The sequence below is a fragment of the Vanessa cardui genome, chromosome 15 (genome assembly GCF_905220365.1).
Source record: "Vanessa cardui chromosome 15, ilVanCard2.1, whole genome shotgun sequence".
NCBI classification, from domain to species: Eukaryota; Metazoa; Arthropoda; class Insecta; order Lepidoptera; family Nymphalidae; genus Vanessa; species Vanessa cardui.
The window spans coordinates 7,508,167-7,529,326 of record NC_061137.1 but is presented as its reverse complement, the minus strand read 5'-3'; the positions used below and the strand labels follow the sequence as shown (position 1 = coordinate 7,529,326).

The 21,160-nt window shown below is 31.1% G+C and overlaps 2 protein-coding genes across 3 annotated transcripts; both read left to right on the top strand.

Annotated features, from left to right (window-relative positions):
* The first annotated feature begins 15 nt into the window (after positions 1–15).
* LOC124535659 (transmembrane protein 185B) lies at positions 16–11,518 on the top strand. 2 transcript variants are annotated; one of them, XM_047111946.1, is made up of 7 exons: positions 16–191; positions 275–451; positions 1,068–1,275; positions 2,387–2,516; positions 2,808–2,938; positions 6,234–6,357; positions 7,847–11,518. In XM_047111946.1, exons 1-7 carry the CDS (start codon positions 142–144, stop codon positions 8,110–8,112), a joined length of 1,086 nt encoding a protein of 361 aa, XP_046967902.1. In that variant the 5' UTR covers positions 16–141; the 3' UTR covers positions 8,113–11,518. The 2 variants fall into 2 exon arrangements, with proteins under 2 accessions (XP_046967902.1, XP_046967901.1); XM_047111945.1 differs by having other exon boundaries at positions 2,387–2,522.
* A 534-nt stretch (positions 11,519–12,052) lies between these two features.
* Positions 12,053–20,869, top strand: LOC124535679. The gene is made up of 18 exons (XM_047111982.1): positions 12,053–12,367; positions 12,565–12,806; positions 13,048–13,180; positions 14,044–14,171; positions 14,369–14,613; positions 14,851–14,967; positions 15,050–15,179; positions 15,688–15,746; positions 16,114–16,204; positions 16,332–16,404; positions 16,628–16,775; positions 17,744–17,911; positions 18,108–18,193; positions 18,271–18,421; positions 18,620–18,737; positions 19,354–19,470; positions 20,287–20,384; positions 20,741–20,869. The coding sequence occupies exons 1-18, from the start codon at positions 12,155–12,157 to the stop codon at positions 20,860–20,862; spliced, it is 2,439 nt and encodes an 812-aa protein (XP_046967938.1). The 5' UTR covers positions 12,053–12,154; the 3' UTR covers positions 20,863–20,869.
* Positions 20,870–21,160: the final 291 nt, after the last annotated feature.

Here is a 21,160-nt window from a genome sequence, read left to right as displayed (position 1 = left end):
GACGTTGTCATAACCTTGAGTTTTGTGTAATCTGTATACCTTTAAAATATAGATTATAGGTAGATCAAATTAAAAAAAAGCAAACACTGCGACCCCGAAGAGATCGTGAGATGTTATTTGATTTTAAAAATAAACAGGTGAATGTGTGTGGAAATGAATTTACAGACCCTATTCCAGGATTTTAATCCTAGGTAAAATAAAAATCCTTATACTAATGGTTTCTGTCTAAAACAAAATAAGTAATAAGTTTTAATTATGTTTTTATTTTTGATAGCAAATTCGTCGTACATACTTGTTTGCTGATATTCACGGCTTTATTGGCATTAAAATTGGATAACACTATAACTTGGTCTTACTGGGCAGTGTTCACGCCTATATGGACATGGAAATTCCTGGTTGTTCTTGGTGCTACAGTTGGTACATATGTTTGGTGGCAATATCCGCATTTCAGGTTTGTATAACAACATTCAATATGTTTATACTATTCTCATATAATTGTTTTAATTTCCATAGGTTTACATTTTATTTGAATCAGGCCAGTAACCTACTTATTATAGCAGGTCTATTGACAAAAGTACCGTTAATCCTAATATAAATCTCAACAATTATTTATATATTAAATACAATTGTGTATAATTTATTTATGCGAATGGTATGTACTGGCCATTATTATCATACCAAGAGATTATCTTATCATTATGTTTGTGTTTATTATTTCATTCAATGTAGTATATAGTGGAAATCGTAATTCAAATTTTGTGAATTATTTGTTAATGAAACATTTGACTATAAGTAAATAAAAAAATATATTTATAACTTATTATATTATGTATATTTTCTTGTTCATTGTTTATTTGATTAAACAATAAAACATTGAATACACAAACTTTTATCATATCTTCATTAATTAATATTTAAAATGTTTTTTAAATACAAAACATGAATGCAATTGTACAGTACAAAAATAAGGAAAAGGTCATTTTATTATTTAAAAAATATTAAAATTAATAATTTTTTAATTAATATTATAGACACATGAAGGTCTGATATACTTTTTTTTATTACAGATTGGAAGGTGAAGCCTATATTCACTACAAAGCAATGTTGATAAGTCTTGCCATACATTTGATTCTACTTATGTTCGAGCTGCTTGTTTGTGACCAGTTGACAACAACACGCCATGTTTGGATACTTGTTTTCATACCATTAATTTTTATAAGTATAGTTTCAATAGCCATCTGTATATGGTGTGTTAAACATGATCGTAGTTATGAGGTATGTGGATAACTTACTTAATCTTTAACTTTATCTTTTTAGTATGTCTGATCTAACTGGACATTTAAACAAAAAATACTCATGAGTTATATTAATGATAAAATCTTTTAGTATTGTAACAGACTTGGTAATGTTTCAATCCAGTTTGTGTATTATTTATTATATAAATGGTAAGGAATATAAATAGCTATGCTACCATGATAGGTAAATGGTCATTACTGAACATTGACTAAAATATTACCAATATGTTTTCAAATGAGTGCGATCACATAATCATACTTCAAAATACTAAATGGTTGTTGAACTTCACTGAACTTTAAAAACACAGATTCCTTTTAAAATATTTTATTAATAATAAATTAGAAAATTCTTGAATTCATAACATGATATAGATCGTTGTATGGTCTATTTATCAATAAACAACTTTGACCTTGAATTTATAAGTTGAAATCTTGAATAATCTTCAATATTAGGATATGCAAAGTATAGCATTTAGAATATAGGCAATGATGTTATCAAGTAAAGTCATAATGAAATGATATAAGTAATTAAGAGAAATGAATCAAGAACTGTATTTGCATTGCATAATAAAGCAGATTGCATATAATATGTAAATGTAAGGATATACAGGTATAGTGTTATTGTCTTATTGTAACATTCCAAGGGCTTTAACAACAATTCTTATTATCAAAGTAACCCAGTAAAAAAGTAAAGTAACAGCTTGTAAATTTCCCACTGCTGGGATAAGGCCTCTTCCATTAAGGAGAGGTTTTGGAACATATTCCACCACACTGTTCCAATGCGGGTTGGTGGAATGCACTTCTGGCAGAATTTCGATGAAATTAGACACATGCAGGTTTTCCCACAATGTTTTCCTTCTGGGTTCCACTGGGCTATTACAAATTAACCTATGACATAAATAAAATTAAAATGTATAACTTATGAGACTCTATAGCTAGAATTGCCATTTTGTCCAATTGAAGAAGAATTGTCACAGACCATACTTTTTTTCCTTCACTCTTCCTTATTTCAGGTTTATTTAATGCCCAGTGATGGGATTAAGTAACATAGTGTACATAAATATGTTGATTTTAATTGGTTTTTATTTCAGTTGGAGTTGTTTTGTGCTGTAAATATACTTCAGTTTATATTTCTGGCACTGAAATTGGATGATTTCATAAATTGGTCCTGGGAGGTTGTATTTGTGCCGCTATGGATACTCATGTGTCTGAGCCTTGTAGGTGAGTGTATGTATGATTTTATATTTTATCACATTTTAGATTGACTGTTATCTTAAGATGGATAGCTATCTCTTAAATGTCATAATCTGTGAAATAAAGGATCAGAAGCATAATTGTATATTTTTTCATTGTATTAACAACAAAAATGTCACTACTAATTATTTATTAGATAATTAAAGTTTAAAATTAATATTAGTTTAAGGGTGATGTTAATTTTTATGCAAAATTATATATCGATAATTGCATTTCAGTCAACATATTATTTATAAATGTATGTTTTCTTTGTTTTAGGGGTGCTATATAGTATAATATTCGCTGGAATCTTGCTACGCACGCCGGAGGTAAACATACAGCAACGCCGGACCAGTTTCAACTCTGCTCTGGCTTATACTTTCACCGTTATACCCATATTAGTGTTTCAGGTATGTATAAATAAGATATTTATTTACTTGTACTATATTCACGTTACATTTTAAACGATTACCTCACGTAACATAATACTCTTAAATCAATGTGATGTTGATGTTATATTATGTACCTTTTCTCTTATGCATATGTGTTTTTAAATAAAACAAAATAATATGATTTTATACTACAAATTAAATTAGAATGTACCGTGATCGCATTTGATATAATTCTTTGTAAAAGTCGTTCTGGAAAGGTAACATCCAAAAACATCACATGCTGTAAATTAACCGCTACTAGGCTAATGCCTCCTCTCCCCTTGAAGAGAAGATTAAGAGCATATTACACCGCGCTCCTCCAATGTGGGTTTGTGGATTCATCGTTGCCATGATTTTGTTGAAATTAGTTACATTCGGATTTCTTCACGATGCATTACTTCGCCGCCGAGTACAAGATGAATTATAAACTCAAGTGCATAAAAGATCAGTACTCTGCCGTCATATTTAAAAAAGACGTTTCTACAAAAAGTAAAAATTGAAGATATTAAACGATTTATACTTATGAAATTAAAAAACATGCTGAGGGAAGAAAATAGAAAATAAAAGTATTTTCTTGGTGTATTACTACGTGTTTTAAATTGATTCAAAATATAGTACTAAAAAATACATATATATTACATATAAAAAAGTAAATAAATAACATTTTTTATTTCATCTTAGTGAAAAAATAATCGATAAATAAGTAATACTACATAGAAAAGACGCAATTCGGTATAAGCGTTTTTTCAATTTAGTGATTTATAAAACGTCTTTCAATCGTGGTTGTAATGTATATGCATAAGTATCTAGATAATTCGTAGATAACTAGAAAACAGCATTGCTACTCTTTAACTTGATTTTTTGATTTGATAATTGAAACTGTCTAAAAATAAATATATAGGGATATGCTATTCAATAAAACATCATACATACCAAATTGTTTTCATAATCAGATATTATTTAAAAAAATTTGGATTCATTTCGAATCAGAAATTCTTAGGAACATAATATTATCAAGTGTTTATAAAAAAATGTATATAAAATCGCTTAGGTACATCTTAAATTAAATTTCTTAATATTGGATGCCGTTTAAGACAAAAAAAAAATACAAAAGAACAAACTTAATAATTTTGAAAAAAAAATTACTACTTAATCGAAGCAATTATAGTACAACAGGATCAAAGAAGAGAAAATTATTCCATATTTAAAAAAGCTAAAAATATAGAAGAAGATTACCGAGCGGCAGATACACCGATATAGGAATAAAAAAGAGCATAATAAAGAAAATAAAGAAAGCAAAGCGAATCCTGGTGAAATAAGAACCTGCATGGCCAATTCCCCAAAAATGTGCTTGACTTGGCTAATGTGGACACAGAACAGACATTCAGGTGGCTGAAGAAACGACCCATTTCAGCTTCACTGGAGTCATCTTTATTTGCGATACAAGATCAAGCGGTTCTAACTCGTCAGCACGAACGCGATATACTGAAACGAAGCGTAGATGGTAAATGCCGTTTGTGTGCAACTAAAGTCGAAACTTAGTGGAGAGAGGAGCTCAAGCAGCCCATTGTAAAGGAAAATAGTACAACCAAATTAATGTAATCACTCACAATAGACCGGACCTTATATACATAGCTAAAACCAACAATAAAACTTACGTAATTGATGTTGCGGTACCATCCGACTATAACATTGGAGCAAAGGAAATAGAAAAAATGAGCAAATATCATCGGCTGAAAGTAGCACTCTCCAGATTTTGAAAAACCATAGTCATGACGATCCCAATTGTAGTGGGAGCTACGGGCGCCGTGACGAAGAACTTGAAGCGGTACTGCGAGAGCTAGATACGCACGTCAACACCATCATCCACAATAATCAGTAAAGTTCTAAAGAGACACAATATTTGTCACTCATTCACAACAAGCAAACAGCACATAGTGGAACTCATAAGATTAATTAACAATCTCGCTTAAGTTATTAAAATTAACAGTTTGTACACTTACTTTACCTACGCACAACAATCAATGCATTTTATCCTTTTACTTTATTGAACTAAACAAGAAAAAACAAAATATCATTATGAGTTGCTGTGAATCCAAATTTGAAAAGTAGTCTGTAATCATTTATTTTTAACTTTGAAGTACGTAGTTGTTAATAGTAATTTAATATTAAGAAAAATATCTTTAGAAAAAAATAATAATAAAAAAATACAAAAATGTAAATAAATAATTTAAAAAAATAAAAAAAGGGTTCTAAATATAAAATAAGAGGGGACATAAATATTCTTTTCCTGTAGATCGGGACGGAGTATTTATTAAAACCGACTCAAACGTCGAGAATGTGATGTACTAAATAACAATATTAGATGAAATTTATAGCGCACAAACAAATATTCCTTAAAACAAAATTACCATTTTACGATATTTATTGAGTCTGGGCGCAAGTGACTACGAAATCTTTGTAATGCACACCCCACTTCACCCCGCGCAACAACTGATACTTAGAAGAGCAGACGTATCTGGTACTTACGTTGTACTAATTTTGAAAATACTACGACGAAAAGTCATATTTACGCAGAAATGTCTTTCTCTATTAGTATAATAATCACAATAGTGTAGTTGTGTCTTTAAAATCTGTCAACAAGTAGAAGCTACTTTTCATTGTATGATTTCATTGATGATTTGAATGTAAATTTAACGTTTTTACATTTTTACGTCATTTCAACTTAGTAAACATTAGAAATGTCTTTTTACCTTAGTGCTTAGTTGAATAATTCGATTATACGTCTTATTCAGGCACAGATAACTTGGCTTGTGTGAGTTTAAGAAATATACAAAAAATACTGGCAGATGCGTCTTTTTTTACCGATTCTAAATATGGATAAAACTCAATTTTGAAAAAAATGTTAGTTGCGTCTTTTTTTCTTATGACGGCAGTACTGCTTGCCCGGATTTGATCCCACAATTGATGGTTAACATGTATGCGTTCTATCTACTGGGCTATCTTGGCTCAAGTACCGTCTTATACATATGTTCTACCGTCAAGCTGCAATACTGAGTATCGTTGTGTTCTAGATTGACGGGTAAGTGGGTTAGTGTAACAACAGTCAGTGATTATCTGTGAGTGAGTGTTAATGTCTATAGGTGGTGGTGACCACTTACCACAATATCTCATTTGCGCGTCCGACTATTTATTACCAATTTTTTCCAAGTTCCTATAAATAGTAGCTGATTTTGGTGAAAAGACATATACAACACATGTTGTATTTCAACAGGTCTTGCTGACGAACAAACTGGACGATGGTTTGGACCTCTCATACATCGTGGTGGTCAGCCCACTGTTCGTCACATACGCGACGCTTATTATCATGTCCTTCAGTTCTAAGGGAGGGAATAAATGTAAGTATTGAAACAACTTTAATAATAAATGAGGCGATTTTTTTTAATAATGTGTAACTTAAAAAAATGACAGTTAACTGAGGAACTTATAGTACATTATAACACTAGCGACCCGCCCCATCTTTGCGTGGTCAAAATACTGATTAGTAAATACGTCGTGTGTATAATAAAAGATGTTTTTATTAATTATTTTTTATGAGAAACTTCTAAAATTATGAGTGTTTCTGTACTATGTTGTTCATGTATAATTTACAAAAATCGTTCCTTAGAATTACTTTATGTATTAAAAAAAACCGCATCAAAATCCGTTGCGTAATTTTAAAGAGCATACATTTGGACAGACAGTGGTAAGCGACTTTGTTTTATACAATGTAATTATGATGATTATTATGTAATATACGTTTTGCACTCGCTTTAAATTTGGAATTGACGTGATAGCTTGAATTTCAAGTTCTTTTATGTAATATTGAGATATTTTCTATTAAGTTGTTTTTTCAATGATTTAAATTTTAGAAAAAGTTATTGTTTAAAAAAAAAAGTTCGTCGATTTCTTCGATTAGGTTTCGTAAATAATGCCAGTTGATTGCGTGGTGCAATATAATAAAAAATCTGCTCAGCGAAAAACTTGGTTGCATAAAAACGATAATCGTCAAAAGATATCGGAATAGAATGCAATATAAAAATTTGCAATACGAGCACAGGGAATGTTCTTATTCAATGTTTTATGAGTAGCCTAGTTCTGTAAAATTCATAACTTGAATCGTAAATTTGGTAATCGTCTTATTTGTATGCCGATATTACATTTACGAAATAGTTGTAAACTACTTAATAAATACTCTTAAATAAAAATGTTCAGACTGAAAATTCGTATCAATAAATAAAATAATCAAAATATTTTTTTTTTTTATGAACCATTGAAGTTATATATTGTTATTTCATTAGAGTATTCGAAACTTGCAAATTCATATAATGTTATTTCAATGATGTTGATTTCTGAGTATTATAGAAACATACTGGTTATATATATTTTTTTGTAAGATGTGATTACAACAACAACAACAGCAGCTTGTAAATTCCCACTGCTGGGCTAAAGGCCTCCTCTCCCTTTGAGGAAAAGGTTTGGAACATATTCCACCACGCTGTTCCAATGCGGGTTGGTGGAATACACATGTGTCAGAATTTCTATGAGATTTGTCACATGCAGGTTTCCTCACGATGTTTTCCGTCACCGCTGAGCACGAGATGAATTATAAAGACAAATTAAGCACATGAATCAGCGGTGCTTGCCTGGCTTCGAACCCGCAATCATCGGTTAAGATGCACGCGTTCTAACCACATGGCCATCTCGACTCATAGACTCGACTCGAAGATGTGATTGCCGTGTTTAAACCAAACGTATTTCTGACATTATTATGACTGACAGTCAGTTTGGTGCGTACGCAGCCTTAGATTGTCTGTATCAGATATTGAGTAGGTATTATTATTTCAGGGTGGTTCGGCATACGAAAGGACTTTTGTCAGTTCCTTCTCTCAGTGTTCCCGCTCCTCCAGGAGTATGCGAACATCGCGTACAATAACAACGTGAACCGAGGATCGAACGGCATGCCCGCCGAACCTCCGATCGCTCAGGAGCCCTACAGGGACGAGGAGGCTCACAGGAAAGTGAAAGAGAGTAAAAAATCTCAGAAGAATCAGAAGAAGAACGAAGCAATGAAACCAGTCGTGCCTGTGACCAGTATAGATATGCCGGATTGATGTTATAGTGAATTGAAATCGGTTCTAAGTGCTGGAGTGTGTGTTCACTTGTTAGAAATTTACCCTTTGTAAATAACGAGCTTCTATGTGTAAAGCAATACAAATTGTTAAGTTTGATTAGCATTAGGCTATTATTTTGATGTGTATAGGATATTACTGGATATTAGTATTGTGCATCGTTTATCGTTTTCAAGTGTATGTTAATCTCTTCATCCCGTTACTAACGGTATCTGTAAATGCAGTGGTAGGTACATATGTAACTGATCTTACTTAATTTTTATTATTAATTATGACTAGTAGGCACAAATATCCAAACTCCTTTGTTGTTTTTTTTTTTAAATTTGTATCTTATTTTTGTTGTAGTGTAAATAGTGTATTCGTAAAAGTACATATGTAAGGATTTACTGTTTATTTGATTGATTTGCATGTGGAAAATGTACATAATAAAATAAGATTATGATAGTGTACACATGTAGCGGTAGAGGTTAATATATAAACAATAATTATGTGATCTGCTTACTATACTTCACTTCATTGTAACTCATTAAAAGAAAATATGTAAACATTTGAATCACTAATAACTTAAACCATACTTTGCCAATGGCCTGACTTGATGATGTCATATTTGTAATTCGAAATATGAAATTTAAATCCAAATCTTACTGACTTATCGCTCATTGGTCGTCTATTCCGTAATCGTATGTCATCGACCAATGAAAATTCAGATCCAAGAATAGCCTTCATTAGTCAATCGGACTTTAATGAGCCTTTTTAAAAGTAGGGGTAAATATGTAAAAAATAAAACGAATGTTATTAGACTGTTACAACGTTAATCGCATAAGCGATAATGAAAGCAAAATATATTTTTACACGAGTAGTTTTTAACAGGAATATATCAAATTAAACTTTTTGTTCTGTAGTTAAAAGTCATGTGATATATCTGAAATATCAAAACTAAGTTGCTGTAGGTATGTTAAGTTATACAACGCAGGTCTGTCGTTATTCTAAAATGACAGGCATAAGTTAAAGTATTGAATCATAAATAAGTCACTCTCAGACAATTTATGATCGAATTCGATCTTCACTTTGAAAATTGTATTTATGTTTGAAGAGGAGAAATATAAAGGATTTAGGAATGCTTTATTAGTACACGTACATCGCGAGAGTGTTGGTACTCCTTTATTGTATACATTAACTTGAAATTATGTAAAGCAAGACACAACTTACATGTAGCATCGGCAAAATTCGTGAAACCGATCACATCCGAATTAAATACATTATCCCAAATTATCAATATTTATTTCTTATGTTAATGTGATCTTAACACACACGTTATCTTAACTTGTAATATCATATGATCCAATGTATTCGTCAATTTGACACATCACTGACGCGAGAATCTATAGCGACGAATAGCGTCGAATGGCGCGATAGGTAGCTATTTCTATTGGTTGTATAAACCGGCAGTAATCGGTTTTATTGAATTTACCGATGCTACATCTAAGTTGTGTCGTACTACACGCCTCAAATGACTATTAAACTTTTTAAACGTCTATTACAATATGTAAATAAATAAATTGTCTACATACCTCTGACTAGTTAACCTTAATGCTATATCTGTGTTATATATCCATATCATAGTGATAATATTTTTTCATAATTAGAAATTTCGTTTGTGATTCTAAACATTTTATCAAAGCATGTAGTTTTGTAATTAGGATATTCAAACTCATCACGAATTAATAATATACGATAGTAGACATATGTGTTAGGTAATTGTAGCGCAATAATTTGTGAAATTAAGTGGAATTGATCAAAACCGATTTAATAAAAATTGTGATTATTTTCATATTTTATAAAGAGTTATCTCGAAAAGCCCAAGTATTTTTTAAATTAAATTTTTATATTGTGAATTAATTTGTTGATTTTTTGCCGTATTTATTGGTGTGTTTGACGAGTAAAATAGGTATCATAATTGGACCGTGATTTGCAGAAACATCCTAGATGACAAAATATATCAAAATTAAAATATCAATAATATTCAACTAAAAGTTATAAAGATTTAAAACTTAAACAGACCTTAAACAGAAATGTAATTCGAGGTTCTTTTTTTTAATATTAAAAGTATCTTAATACTTTTACATCAAAATTCTTTATTATTAATAAATTCTTGAATTAACATTAAAAAAATAAAAAAAAATCTGCAATTTAGTGCGTTATATGTTTTTTTAAACAACCAAAAAACAAACATTTTTTTTTGGGTATATATAAAACATAAAAGTAGTAATAGACAATCGTTCCTTATGTAAATAATATTATCTGTCTTTAGACCAAAATGTACGCGTGTAATAAATCAAAAAGCGCTTTTATGATTTCGTGACTAAATTCAATCTATATTTTACATGCTCTCCAAACATGTAGTTTATCATTTGGATGGATGAACATGAAAAATGAGCACGAATGCATTTCATTGTTATTATACAGAAAGGCGAAATAGTTTAGTCTGATTTGAAAAGAAAAATATTTCTATTAAAATACGTTTGGATTTTTCAATTAGCTGTATTGTTTTAATTTTTTTTTTTTAAAGACGAGTACAATTGCAAATTTTTAAGTATCGTAGTTAAAATGTACATTACATATATTAAATGAAAATATATTTTTAAAGCTTAAAAATTAAAGGTAACAACCGCAATATATTTTTATTATTCTACTTATATTCGACGTAAATATTGACAAAAATCAAGTTTATTCTTACTTTATAATATTCATGTTCTTATCAACGATTATTTTTTATATTAAACATTTTCAGTGAAAATAAAAAAAAATTACAGTTTTGTTCGAATTGTACATATTTTTATGTAGAAATTGGGCTCTCTTGCTATTTTTTTATAAAACTATTATATATATATAGTTATACTGTTCTATACTTTAATTTTAATTATAGATTTAAAATAATAAATTCGAAATTTGGTTTCAGGTGGCTCGTATGTAAAATATAATTGTATAAATATATATATTAGTGGGGTAATAAAGAGGTGGATGACTGTATTTTTATACATTTGGGTGCTTTCTTTTTTTGTAATTTTCATCAAAGAAATTATGTAACGTGTTTACGGTTAAATTAAAACTGAGATATACATTAAGAGTCGACTGTATTGGATATCAATTGTTCATGAAATTATGTAAAGTAGCTTTTAGAAAACGCAATATAAATATTGTTATAGAATATAGATGAGTTTGTATAGTTGTACAGATAATGAAGAGATATTATATTGTAACAATAAATCGTTTACTGTGATATATTCCTCCTAATGCTGCTTTGCAATACTGTTCGGACGATTAGCAAATTCTTTGTTAAATAGTATCATTTATTTATTGTTCGTGAATATAAAGTACTTGTACAATATACGGTCTTTCTTTTTTTTTCAATTTTATTTATTAATAGTATCATGTACACTCATCCTTATTTGCAATATCGTATCATATTAGCCATTAGGGAAATTGCTTTACGTAATCTTGCGCTATTTGCCTTGAGCTTACCTTGACTCCAATAGCAATTATCAGTCTAATTTTGATATAGGCCTATTTTAGCTAACTATAAAAATGATATATAAATTGGGTACTTATAAGAGAAATGCGACGCAATTATATCTCACGTGTTATAAGAGCATAATTGCATTAAAAGTAAAGTTTGTATTTTGACCAAAATACTTAATTTGTTAAAACAAATTCTCGCTCAATTTATTAAACAACGGCCTAATAAATTACAATGACAAGATTCGTTGTTCATTATTAAGTTAGTCCATTATGCCCAAGGTCGTGGTTGAACAGCCATAAAAACTTTAACGTAGGCAATTCTAACTTGTCCTACAAGAAGTGAGACGCGAACTTTACAAAGCAAGCTGGCACCGACATCGCTGCACATCGATTTCTTTTATAAAATACGACAACACCTCAGTTCCCATGATGACTCCATACAGTTAGCGTCACAGATTAAACAGTTTTTGTTTATTTTTAAAAACATTCGATTCTTTTTTTAAATATGACTACAAAAATAACTAGTAAGAAATGGATAAGCGAAGAAACTGTGGATGAAAGGGAACTCTTTAGTCATTGCAGGGAGATGGAGATTGTTTGCTATGCCATAACAAAAGTGGTTATGGAAACGGATAATAAATGGAGGAATTGTGTTGGAAAAAATAACAGTCACTCTCTAAGGAATCGCAGTTTTATTATGGAGCTTGTCAGCATACAGGTTCGATGTAATTCATGAAAAAAATCTCATTTTAAAAAATACCATCTTGATTTTTGTACAAATTGTTCATCGTTATTCTTTTACGAAATAAAAAAGATGTTATTAAAGATACGACATTTTTAATGTCTCCATTTTTTTAGACACTTTTTATTTGAGAAATGAGTAAAATTTACCTTTAAATGTATTAATTTTTACAGGTATTAGATGAAATAATAGAATATTTAGTGAAAGTAGTGAAATCATTCTACAAATTAAATCCTAAGTTAGCTAGACTGAAAAAGGAAAATGGTCTTGTGTTGAGTAAACACGACCATGTTTTCGACATGTTGTGTAGCAGAAGATTCATAATGCTACAATCGATAAATAATCTCATACTGACAATTTTATCAACCTGCCTACATAGAGATGACTCTAGGAAAATGATTGAATCTTGTTTAAGGTAACTTTTTTTTGCTGACCATACATAACTTTACAAATAGATATTGTTTTTTTTTTTTAACTAAGATTTCTAGTCCATATCTCGCTCAGATCATATTCAGATTATTAAACTAATAATGTGTGTGTATACAAAATAGTTAATACCTTGTAATTAAGGGATACCCGTTACTATATATTTCGGAAAGTTTTGAAATATAATATAAGATATTGTACATATTATTCTTAATGTATAATTTTTACAGCTTAGTTGGTATTTACAACAATTTAGTCGGCTTGAGTTACAAGAAATTTAGTGCTAAATTTAACGTCTGCAGTAACACATATCCGAATATCGTTAGTGAAACAAAGCCGCTGACATTAACAAAAATTGTACAGGTGAGTTTGCTTAAAAATAACTTATATATTGTATACATAATCCAATTGAATTGTGTTATTATTATTATGTAATTACAGACAAGTTAGTCAATCTCCTGGAATAGTCAGTAAAGTCCCACAGTTTTGTCGAGCTCAATTTTTTTTATAAATATTAATAATGTCCTCAATATCGAAGACATGACCTATTCTAAAAGAGTTCATGACCCATAATAAGCACCATAACTTCATAAAACGAGAAGTTTTACCTAGCAACGGTGTGACTACAATTTATTGTACGAAAATTCAACATTGGGTAGTTCAGACACTGAAATAATTTGCGTTCAATATATAAGATAGAGATGATATATTTTACATAAATACAAAGCTTTTACTTAGTGGTAGGACTTTGTGCTAGCCCGTCTGGGTAGGTGCCACCCACTCATCAGTTATTCTTCCGCCAAATACTCAGTATTGTTGTGTTCCGGTTTGAAGGATGAGTGTGAGAGCCAGTGTAACTACAGGCACAAGGGACATAACACCTTAGTTTCCAAGGTTGGTGGCACATTGACGTTGTAAGGAATACTTACAGCGTCATTGTCTATGGGTGATGGTGACCACATACCATCAGGTGGCCTATATGCTCGTCCGCCAACCTATACCATAAAAAAGCTATGTATGTTATGTATAGACGGTTTATGCACAAAAGTTTAGAATTCAAAACAACTGTAATGATGTTGGTAGAAGTAACGAAACTTCTTATAGAGCAAAGTTGCAATAGAATTTAAGGCCACGTCCTAGTTTGAGCGAAACATACGATTGTCCGCATTCTATTCAGTAACACAAAAGGAAAGAATAGAAATTTAATTATATTATTTGGTGTATAGGTCCTAGCAAAGAGTCGAACCGAAGTTAATTGCCACCGTCTAATAAATTGTTTGGTGATGATGTTCAAACCAGAAGATCATGGCGATTGCGATTCCAGTTCGAATGCTGATAGTTTGGAAATATACCAGTAAGTTTATTGCATTTCTCCAATCTCTTGTAATATACCAAATGTTTTTTTTTTTTTAATTTGCAAACTAATTTGCTATAAGCCTCTTCAAATTAATATAAAATTAAACGAGAAATCTTACGAATGTATATTTTTTATTTCCTATATTTGACATAGTTTTAAAAACTTTGATTTTATGAAAAATATTTTATTTTTAGTACATTAACAAAACACATAACGCCACCAAATTCGTCATCTCGCCGACTCAGTATAACGAAGCGACGTCAAGCGTTCATAGAAAATAAAAAAGCTAAAATGAAACAAGCTCAAAGTCTCATCGACCTGAAGAATGGTCATACGAAATTGACAGAGATGCTGAATCCTCAAAATTCAGATGCCGACGTACCTTATACATCTCTCCTCGGGAACGAATGTGTCTTAGACAATGTTTTTAATAACGATGGTAATCTTTTTGTTAGACCTAGGTACTAAGTTAAAAGGATAAATAATAGAGTTTGTTAACTTGGAAACATAAATAATAAAAAAAAAATAATTGTAAAGTTATTTTTTTGTACATAAAATTTTAAACTGTATCGTTATATGAAGTTAGGTATGGAAATCGCTTAGATAAATTTTCCACGATTATAGACGCCATTACTCTTGCTTAATGCGATCTTATATCTATCCCATATAATTTCAGAAAATGTAAATGGAATCCTACAAAGTGAAGAAATGTACATTGAAATACTTCTAGACACTGTTGCTAATATATCACCGACGTTGTTAGGACCTAAGGGTGTGAAGAAATTAAAGTCAGGTGATTGTTTTTTTCGACTTATCTAATTTATTAAATCTATTTAGATAGGTACATATATTTTTTTATATAAATATTTTTATAGGAAGAATACAAGCTAGTAAAAAGTCGGCTCAGAAAGTAACGGAATATTATCAAAACTTACTTTGGGGTGACGTCGGCAGTTGTTTGGAACATATTGTACTTTGGTGGTCGTCGTTTCCATTAGCAACAAGGTATAATTTTGGATAAGTATTGAAAATAAGTATTCCCATTTATAATAAAAAAACATTCATGTCATTGATCAAATCGACTTCAATCGGTTTTTGTTGGATACATTTTAAATAGAAAGAAAATGATTTAATCACAATACTAGAAACCAATAAAACAAGTTTAAAAATAAAATAGCATTTAGCTCAATTCAGAAGTTTGAAAATAGAACACGTTACCTATTTAAGGCTTAGGTGCAATGAGGATAAATAAAAGTACCTACATGTTTCTTTTTCAAACGGTACCAGTTTAGCTTCATGACCAATTATGTTAATGTTTGTTGCTGTTTCATTTTTGTCGAAAATACCATACAATATAGAGAACATAAAAATAGCTTACAAGAATTGCAGAAGTTTTGCGATGCAAACGGTACTTACAGACGTCAATTAACAGCATTTCTACTTGATAATGAATTAATAAAATTTTAATCTGTATATTTAGAAAGCGAATAAATCTTTGTGATCACTATTACAGATCACCTAAAACGAGTCAAAACCTTCGCGAATGGTTATTCACAACATTCAATGACAATAGTAAGTGTTTTGTTTTTAATTTAATTAGTATTTTTTAAAATTAGATAGACAGAATGGTAAACTGGTTTTACGCATGGTAAAAGGTAACAATCGACCTACGAGCGGTTAATAATTCATACATATGTACAAAACATACGTCCTTTATAGTCGGTGGCGCAATAATCTAAGATATCTACGTCATATGGCAGTAGAATAAAAATGAGTAGTTGGTACCTATCCATAAGAGATGGCTGAAAGCCGTACTTTTTACCACTTTTGGTAAAAAGTGTTACTTTAAATTTTGCTTTTTTAGGCATTCAATCAACTATGCATATTTACTAAATTGTAATTTTTTAAACTTTAAAAATACTTGATTTTACATTTTTAGATACCCCGGATTTAATATTATCGTCATTAAGAATCTTAGCTGATGCGTTAGGATGTCATGTTACATCAACTTCATGGGATAAACATTTTGGGTGAGTAATTCTTAATAATAAGCTTAAAAACAATCTAATTACCTAGTTTCCTATTAAATAGATTTGATAAAATCTTAGGTATAAATATTTGTATATTTGAAATCAAAAATTTTTTTGTTTTTTTTAGGGCGACATTAACAACAAATTTAACGCCAACCTCTCTAAAGGATTATTCTGATGTTTCAGTATACGTAACCGAAGTAAGTATTCTAGAACTTTATTATCCGTATAAGTGTTTAGTTTTGTTTATCTCTTAATACACTTTATACGTATTCATTTAATGTACGTCTATTTGACATAGATCATCTAATCAAAGATATTAAGTTTTTCCCAAAGACAAGTACTATTTAAGTAGTTAAATTTATATCTATCCTTAAACAATAATAAAAAAGAAAAAAAATGAAAATAGCGTTTATTTTTCAGGCAACAGTATCCGGTGCTAATTTTGCGATAATGCTTCAGGAGTTGGTAACGCTGAATAATCATTGCGAGGTCACGTGGGATTATATATTAGGAGCTCCATTAGAGGATTTACCGATTGTAGAACAAATACCAATATTACATAGACTTGGTAAGTAAAATTATAGTGAAACGACAACATTCTCACAACATCACTATAATTATATCCTCCTGACCAACCTGACACATTCTCAAAAGAAACAAGCCAACTACAAATTAGCCAACAACACCAATACGCAGCAATAGATAAGCGTAATAGATGCATATATTTCACAGGTGCACTTTCTATTTCCTGGCGAGGATCAATGGCAATCTGATATGATCGGATTGAGCTCAGGCGCAATCGAGTCGAGATGGCCCAGTGGTTAGAACGCGTGCATCTTAACCGATGATTGCGGGTTCAAACCCAGGCAAGCACCGCTGATTCATGTGCTTAATTTGTCTTTATAATTGATCTCGTCCTCAGCGGTGAAGGAAAACATCGTGAGGAATCTGCCATATGTGTATTCCACCAACCCGCATTGGAACAGTGTGGTGGAATATGTTCCAAACCTTCTCCACAAAGGGAGAGGAGGCCTTTAGCCCAGCAGTAGGAACTTACAGGCTGTTGTTGTTTGTTGAGCTCAGGCGCAATAGCTTCATGTGTTTTCCAAAGTATGGAAGAACTAACACTGCCAATGTCTAAACTCCAGACTGCTACTAATAATTTTACTTTGGCTCAACCGGTGTTGGTGTTTGAAAATTGTAAAAAAAAACACAACCAAATTAGATCAATATATGTAGCTATAAATCTTGATCCATTATGAGAATTATGGATCAAAATTAGCTTTGGGAAAAGCGATCCAGTTGGAATAAGGAAGAAATGTAATCGTAGAAAGTCCACGGGAACTAGTTAAATTTTAAAAATAGTCTAAGCTTTTGCGACTTTAAATTCCTACTGAAGTAAGATTTTGAGGGTCAGCAATTGATAGGTCTCAGCAGTAATACGGCAACTTCTGTTGCTTGAAATCCCTAGTTAAGTAAGGTTTCGAGGATCAGTGAGTAATAGTCAGTAGTAATACGGCAGTCCCTTGACCGCAGACCACTCGATCCACACGTGCCGCTTGTGGTGCGCGGCGCAGGCCCGGCGTCTCGCCGCGCAATGGCGCGTTGATGACTTCTTCCTCGTTGTGCATTGCGACTTGCGCGCCTGTCACGAGCAACTACTGCAGCTGCGTTTCGCGGACCACTCCGTCGCGCTCGAGTCCGGTGAGATGACCTAACCAGCTAGGGGCACTCTTAAGACATATGGTGTTCATACATATACATAAATGCCCGATAATTGTTGAATAATAATATAATTATTCCCATTGTGATTAGTTATATTATTAGTACTGTCGTGAATAATTATGGTTCTGTAAATTACCGATATTTTAATGTCCAAATATGGGATTTTTCTTTTCAGGAAAAATCGGTGTTCACGAGAATGTCTGTGCGAAAATGAGAGAAAAATTAGTATCCGAAGTAAAAGTCAACATCCAAAAATTAAAGGTAATGCACCTGTTTTCGATATTATGACTTCAAAGATTTTTTTTAAATATTATTTTATACATAATTTATTCTTCCAGGAAGCAACAGAAGAAATAACTTGTGTGTTATCGTCAGTTTGCGCAACGATTAGTTTGGCGCATCTCACGATGATATTCCCGAGCAACGCTGAGTGGAGAAAGATAACTCAACCAGACGTATTGCATTCCCGTTATGTACATGAGTTTTTAGGTAATATCCATTTTTCCACTTATCGCTGAGTTTTAGGACTTTTTCAGGACTTTAGGACTTTTTTTCTTGAGGTAATTAATTAATAAATAAATACGTAATATCTTTTCTACAATTAGACCTTAAGATTTTTGTTGCAAGCACAAAAACCTAAACTTTCATTTTAATTAATCATCAAAAATACATTTTATAATTTATTAGATAAAATGCTGTTACCGGTGATAAAAGCGACGCCTGATATCACGACCCTCAACATGGTGCTTCGGATCATGTGCGAGTCGTGGTTGCATCACATCTATGTTGCGAAAGTTAAATTCACGTATGTATACTAATTACCTTTCACAATACCCCTTTTTATTATCACCATTCCAATAGTTTCAGGTGGGCCAGCTGATGGTAAGTTACCAAATCAAATCATCAATACGCTACCAATCTTACAAACAACTATAAAGTTAAGTTTATTGTGCCTGTAGTTACAATGGCTTACTGACCTTACTACTTGGCGAAAGAATGAGTGGAGACTCCCTCTCCCTGGGTAGAGGGGGACGATTCTACAATCGAGTAAAAGTTTAAAGTACCTTCTACCTACTAGTAGAAATAGTTAATTCGGTGTAATAGATAACATAAGTTTCCTAATATATTAGCAGTTCCAGTTTCTAATGTTATCTACAGAAACATGAAGCCTGAACTCGTTTGCCTTTTATATATTGAAGATTATAGTTTTCAGTTCGATCATCATATATTTTTAATTATATCAAAATTAGCTTTGCGATTGAATTATTTCCAATACTATTAGTTAACTATCTAAGAGATGATTTATAAGATAATATATAAGATATATTATCCATATTTATTCTGGTGGGGTGTTCTGTCAATATAAATAAAACGTATAACATTTTTTTTACTTCTCTTTGTTAAAAACAATATCATTTTAGAAAAGAAGCAGCATTACAATTATTAGCAGACTTCAATGAAGTTCGTAATTGGTTGAATGAGTGCAAGCAGCTTGAGGCCCCATCGAAGAAGCAAATGTTACAAAATGAAGTATTAAGGTAAAATATATAATACGAGTTTTTTTTACGGTTGATAATAGAGTAGTTGACGTCACTCCTGTCTGTCACTGACCCATTGATCATACTTTTCCTCACTGGCTTTCATACTTATGCACTTTTTCTCTACTTTTGAGATACTTTTTTGTAAAAATTTACGTGCTGACACAAAACTGAGAAAAAAGTGGTTCTACCTGAAAAGAGGAATCTGGATTCTACTTTGACAAACCCAACTTCCCATTTTTATTCGAAGTACGCAATTAATTTTCGTTTAAATATTCACTTTTTTTACAACTATAACTTCAAATAAGGAGTCATAACAGGAATAACGTCACTGAACGCTAATTAGCGTTTTGAAATACGTTCCGTTTCAAGTTACTTTCAGTCGTAATTATTGTTAAAAAAAACAACATTATATCAAATATAAACCTATATAGGGCTTCTTTTATACTTTTTTAACATTTTAATAGCAAAACAAATATTATATTTGCATGTTCCCTATTTTATTTTCCGTACCAATCATTAAATGTAAGATTAAATGTAAAAGTAAATAAAATATACATTCTCAACGTATACCATTTTGTCGCTGGCAGCACATTATACTTGATGACTTTTACTTGAATTATTATTTAGTACATGTTTTCTGAAATCTGGATAGTATATAGTAATAGTACGGAATGACCATATACTCAAATTTGGTAAAACATTTAAATGGCTAAAAATTAAAGATCTTTAAATTAGTTTTAGTTATCTTCAAACTAAACTGAATCGTTTAAAAATATGATAGAATTGAGTTAAAAATAATAATTGTTTTCGCAGACGTTGTGAAGGAGTGGGAAGACTGTTACTGCATGCCCCGGGAGATCTTATCTCTATGCAAGACTCCACAATGCAGTCCGCCAAAATCAGAAAGGATGGTATGAACTATACAGCTATTCACAAAAATATGTCTTTTAAGCCTTTAGCTTTCTGTTTATATTTTTAATATCAATCGATTTGCTCTATTTTTTTATCTTGTAGTTTGCGATTTGACACAATGTACCGTAAACATTTTGTGTTGTACTATTTAATTAATTTATTTTTGGCTTATCCAAAAATTAAATCCAGAATTAATAAAACAGATCAAGTTTTCTTAACTTGTAAAAGTAATATTTTGCAGCGGTACAGACAACAAAACAGTTTCAATTTATTATTTTTTTGAAAAATATACGATTCGGAATTTTCTTAAAAAAGTAATTTATCATCCAAATAACCGAAGCTTTATTTATTTAAGATAACGACGCGCCTGAACAGCTGATGCCTGCAGAGATGTACGTGCCCAACCAGAAGCAATGGCTCACTCTACGCGCCAACAAACTCAAAGGACCAGTCGTCTTTACACTTTGTTGTTATTAACATAGCTACCTAACAATACTAAAATAAATTATATTTTTTAAACTTTTTTTTATTTATTTAAAGCTGCGTCTCCGCGTAAGAAAGAATGATTTTATTTTTCTGTTTGATGAAGAATTGCAAATGAATATCGTGAAAGTGAACAATAATAAATTACAAAGTAGGGATAGTATGTAACAGAGACTGGCGAATCGGCCGTCTGATGGTAGGTAGGAAGCTCTTACATCGCTAATAGCTATCTATCTTGGGAGATATTATGTCCCTTGCGCAAGTATCTACACTGGCTCACTCACCAAAGTTC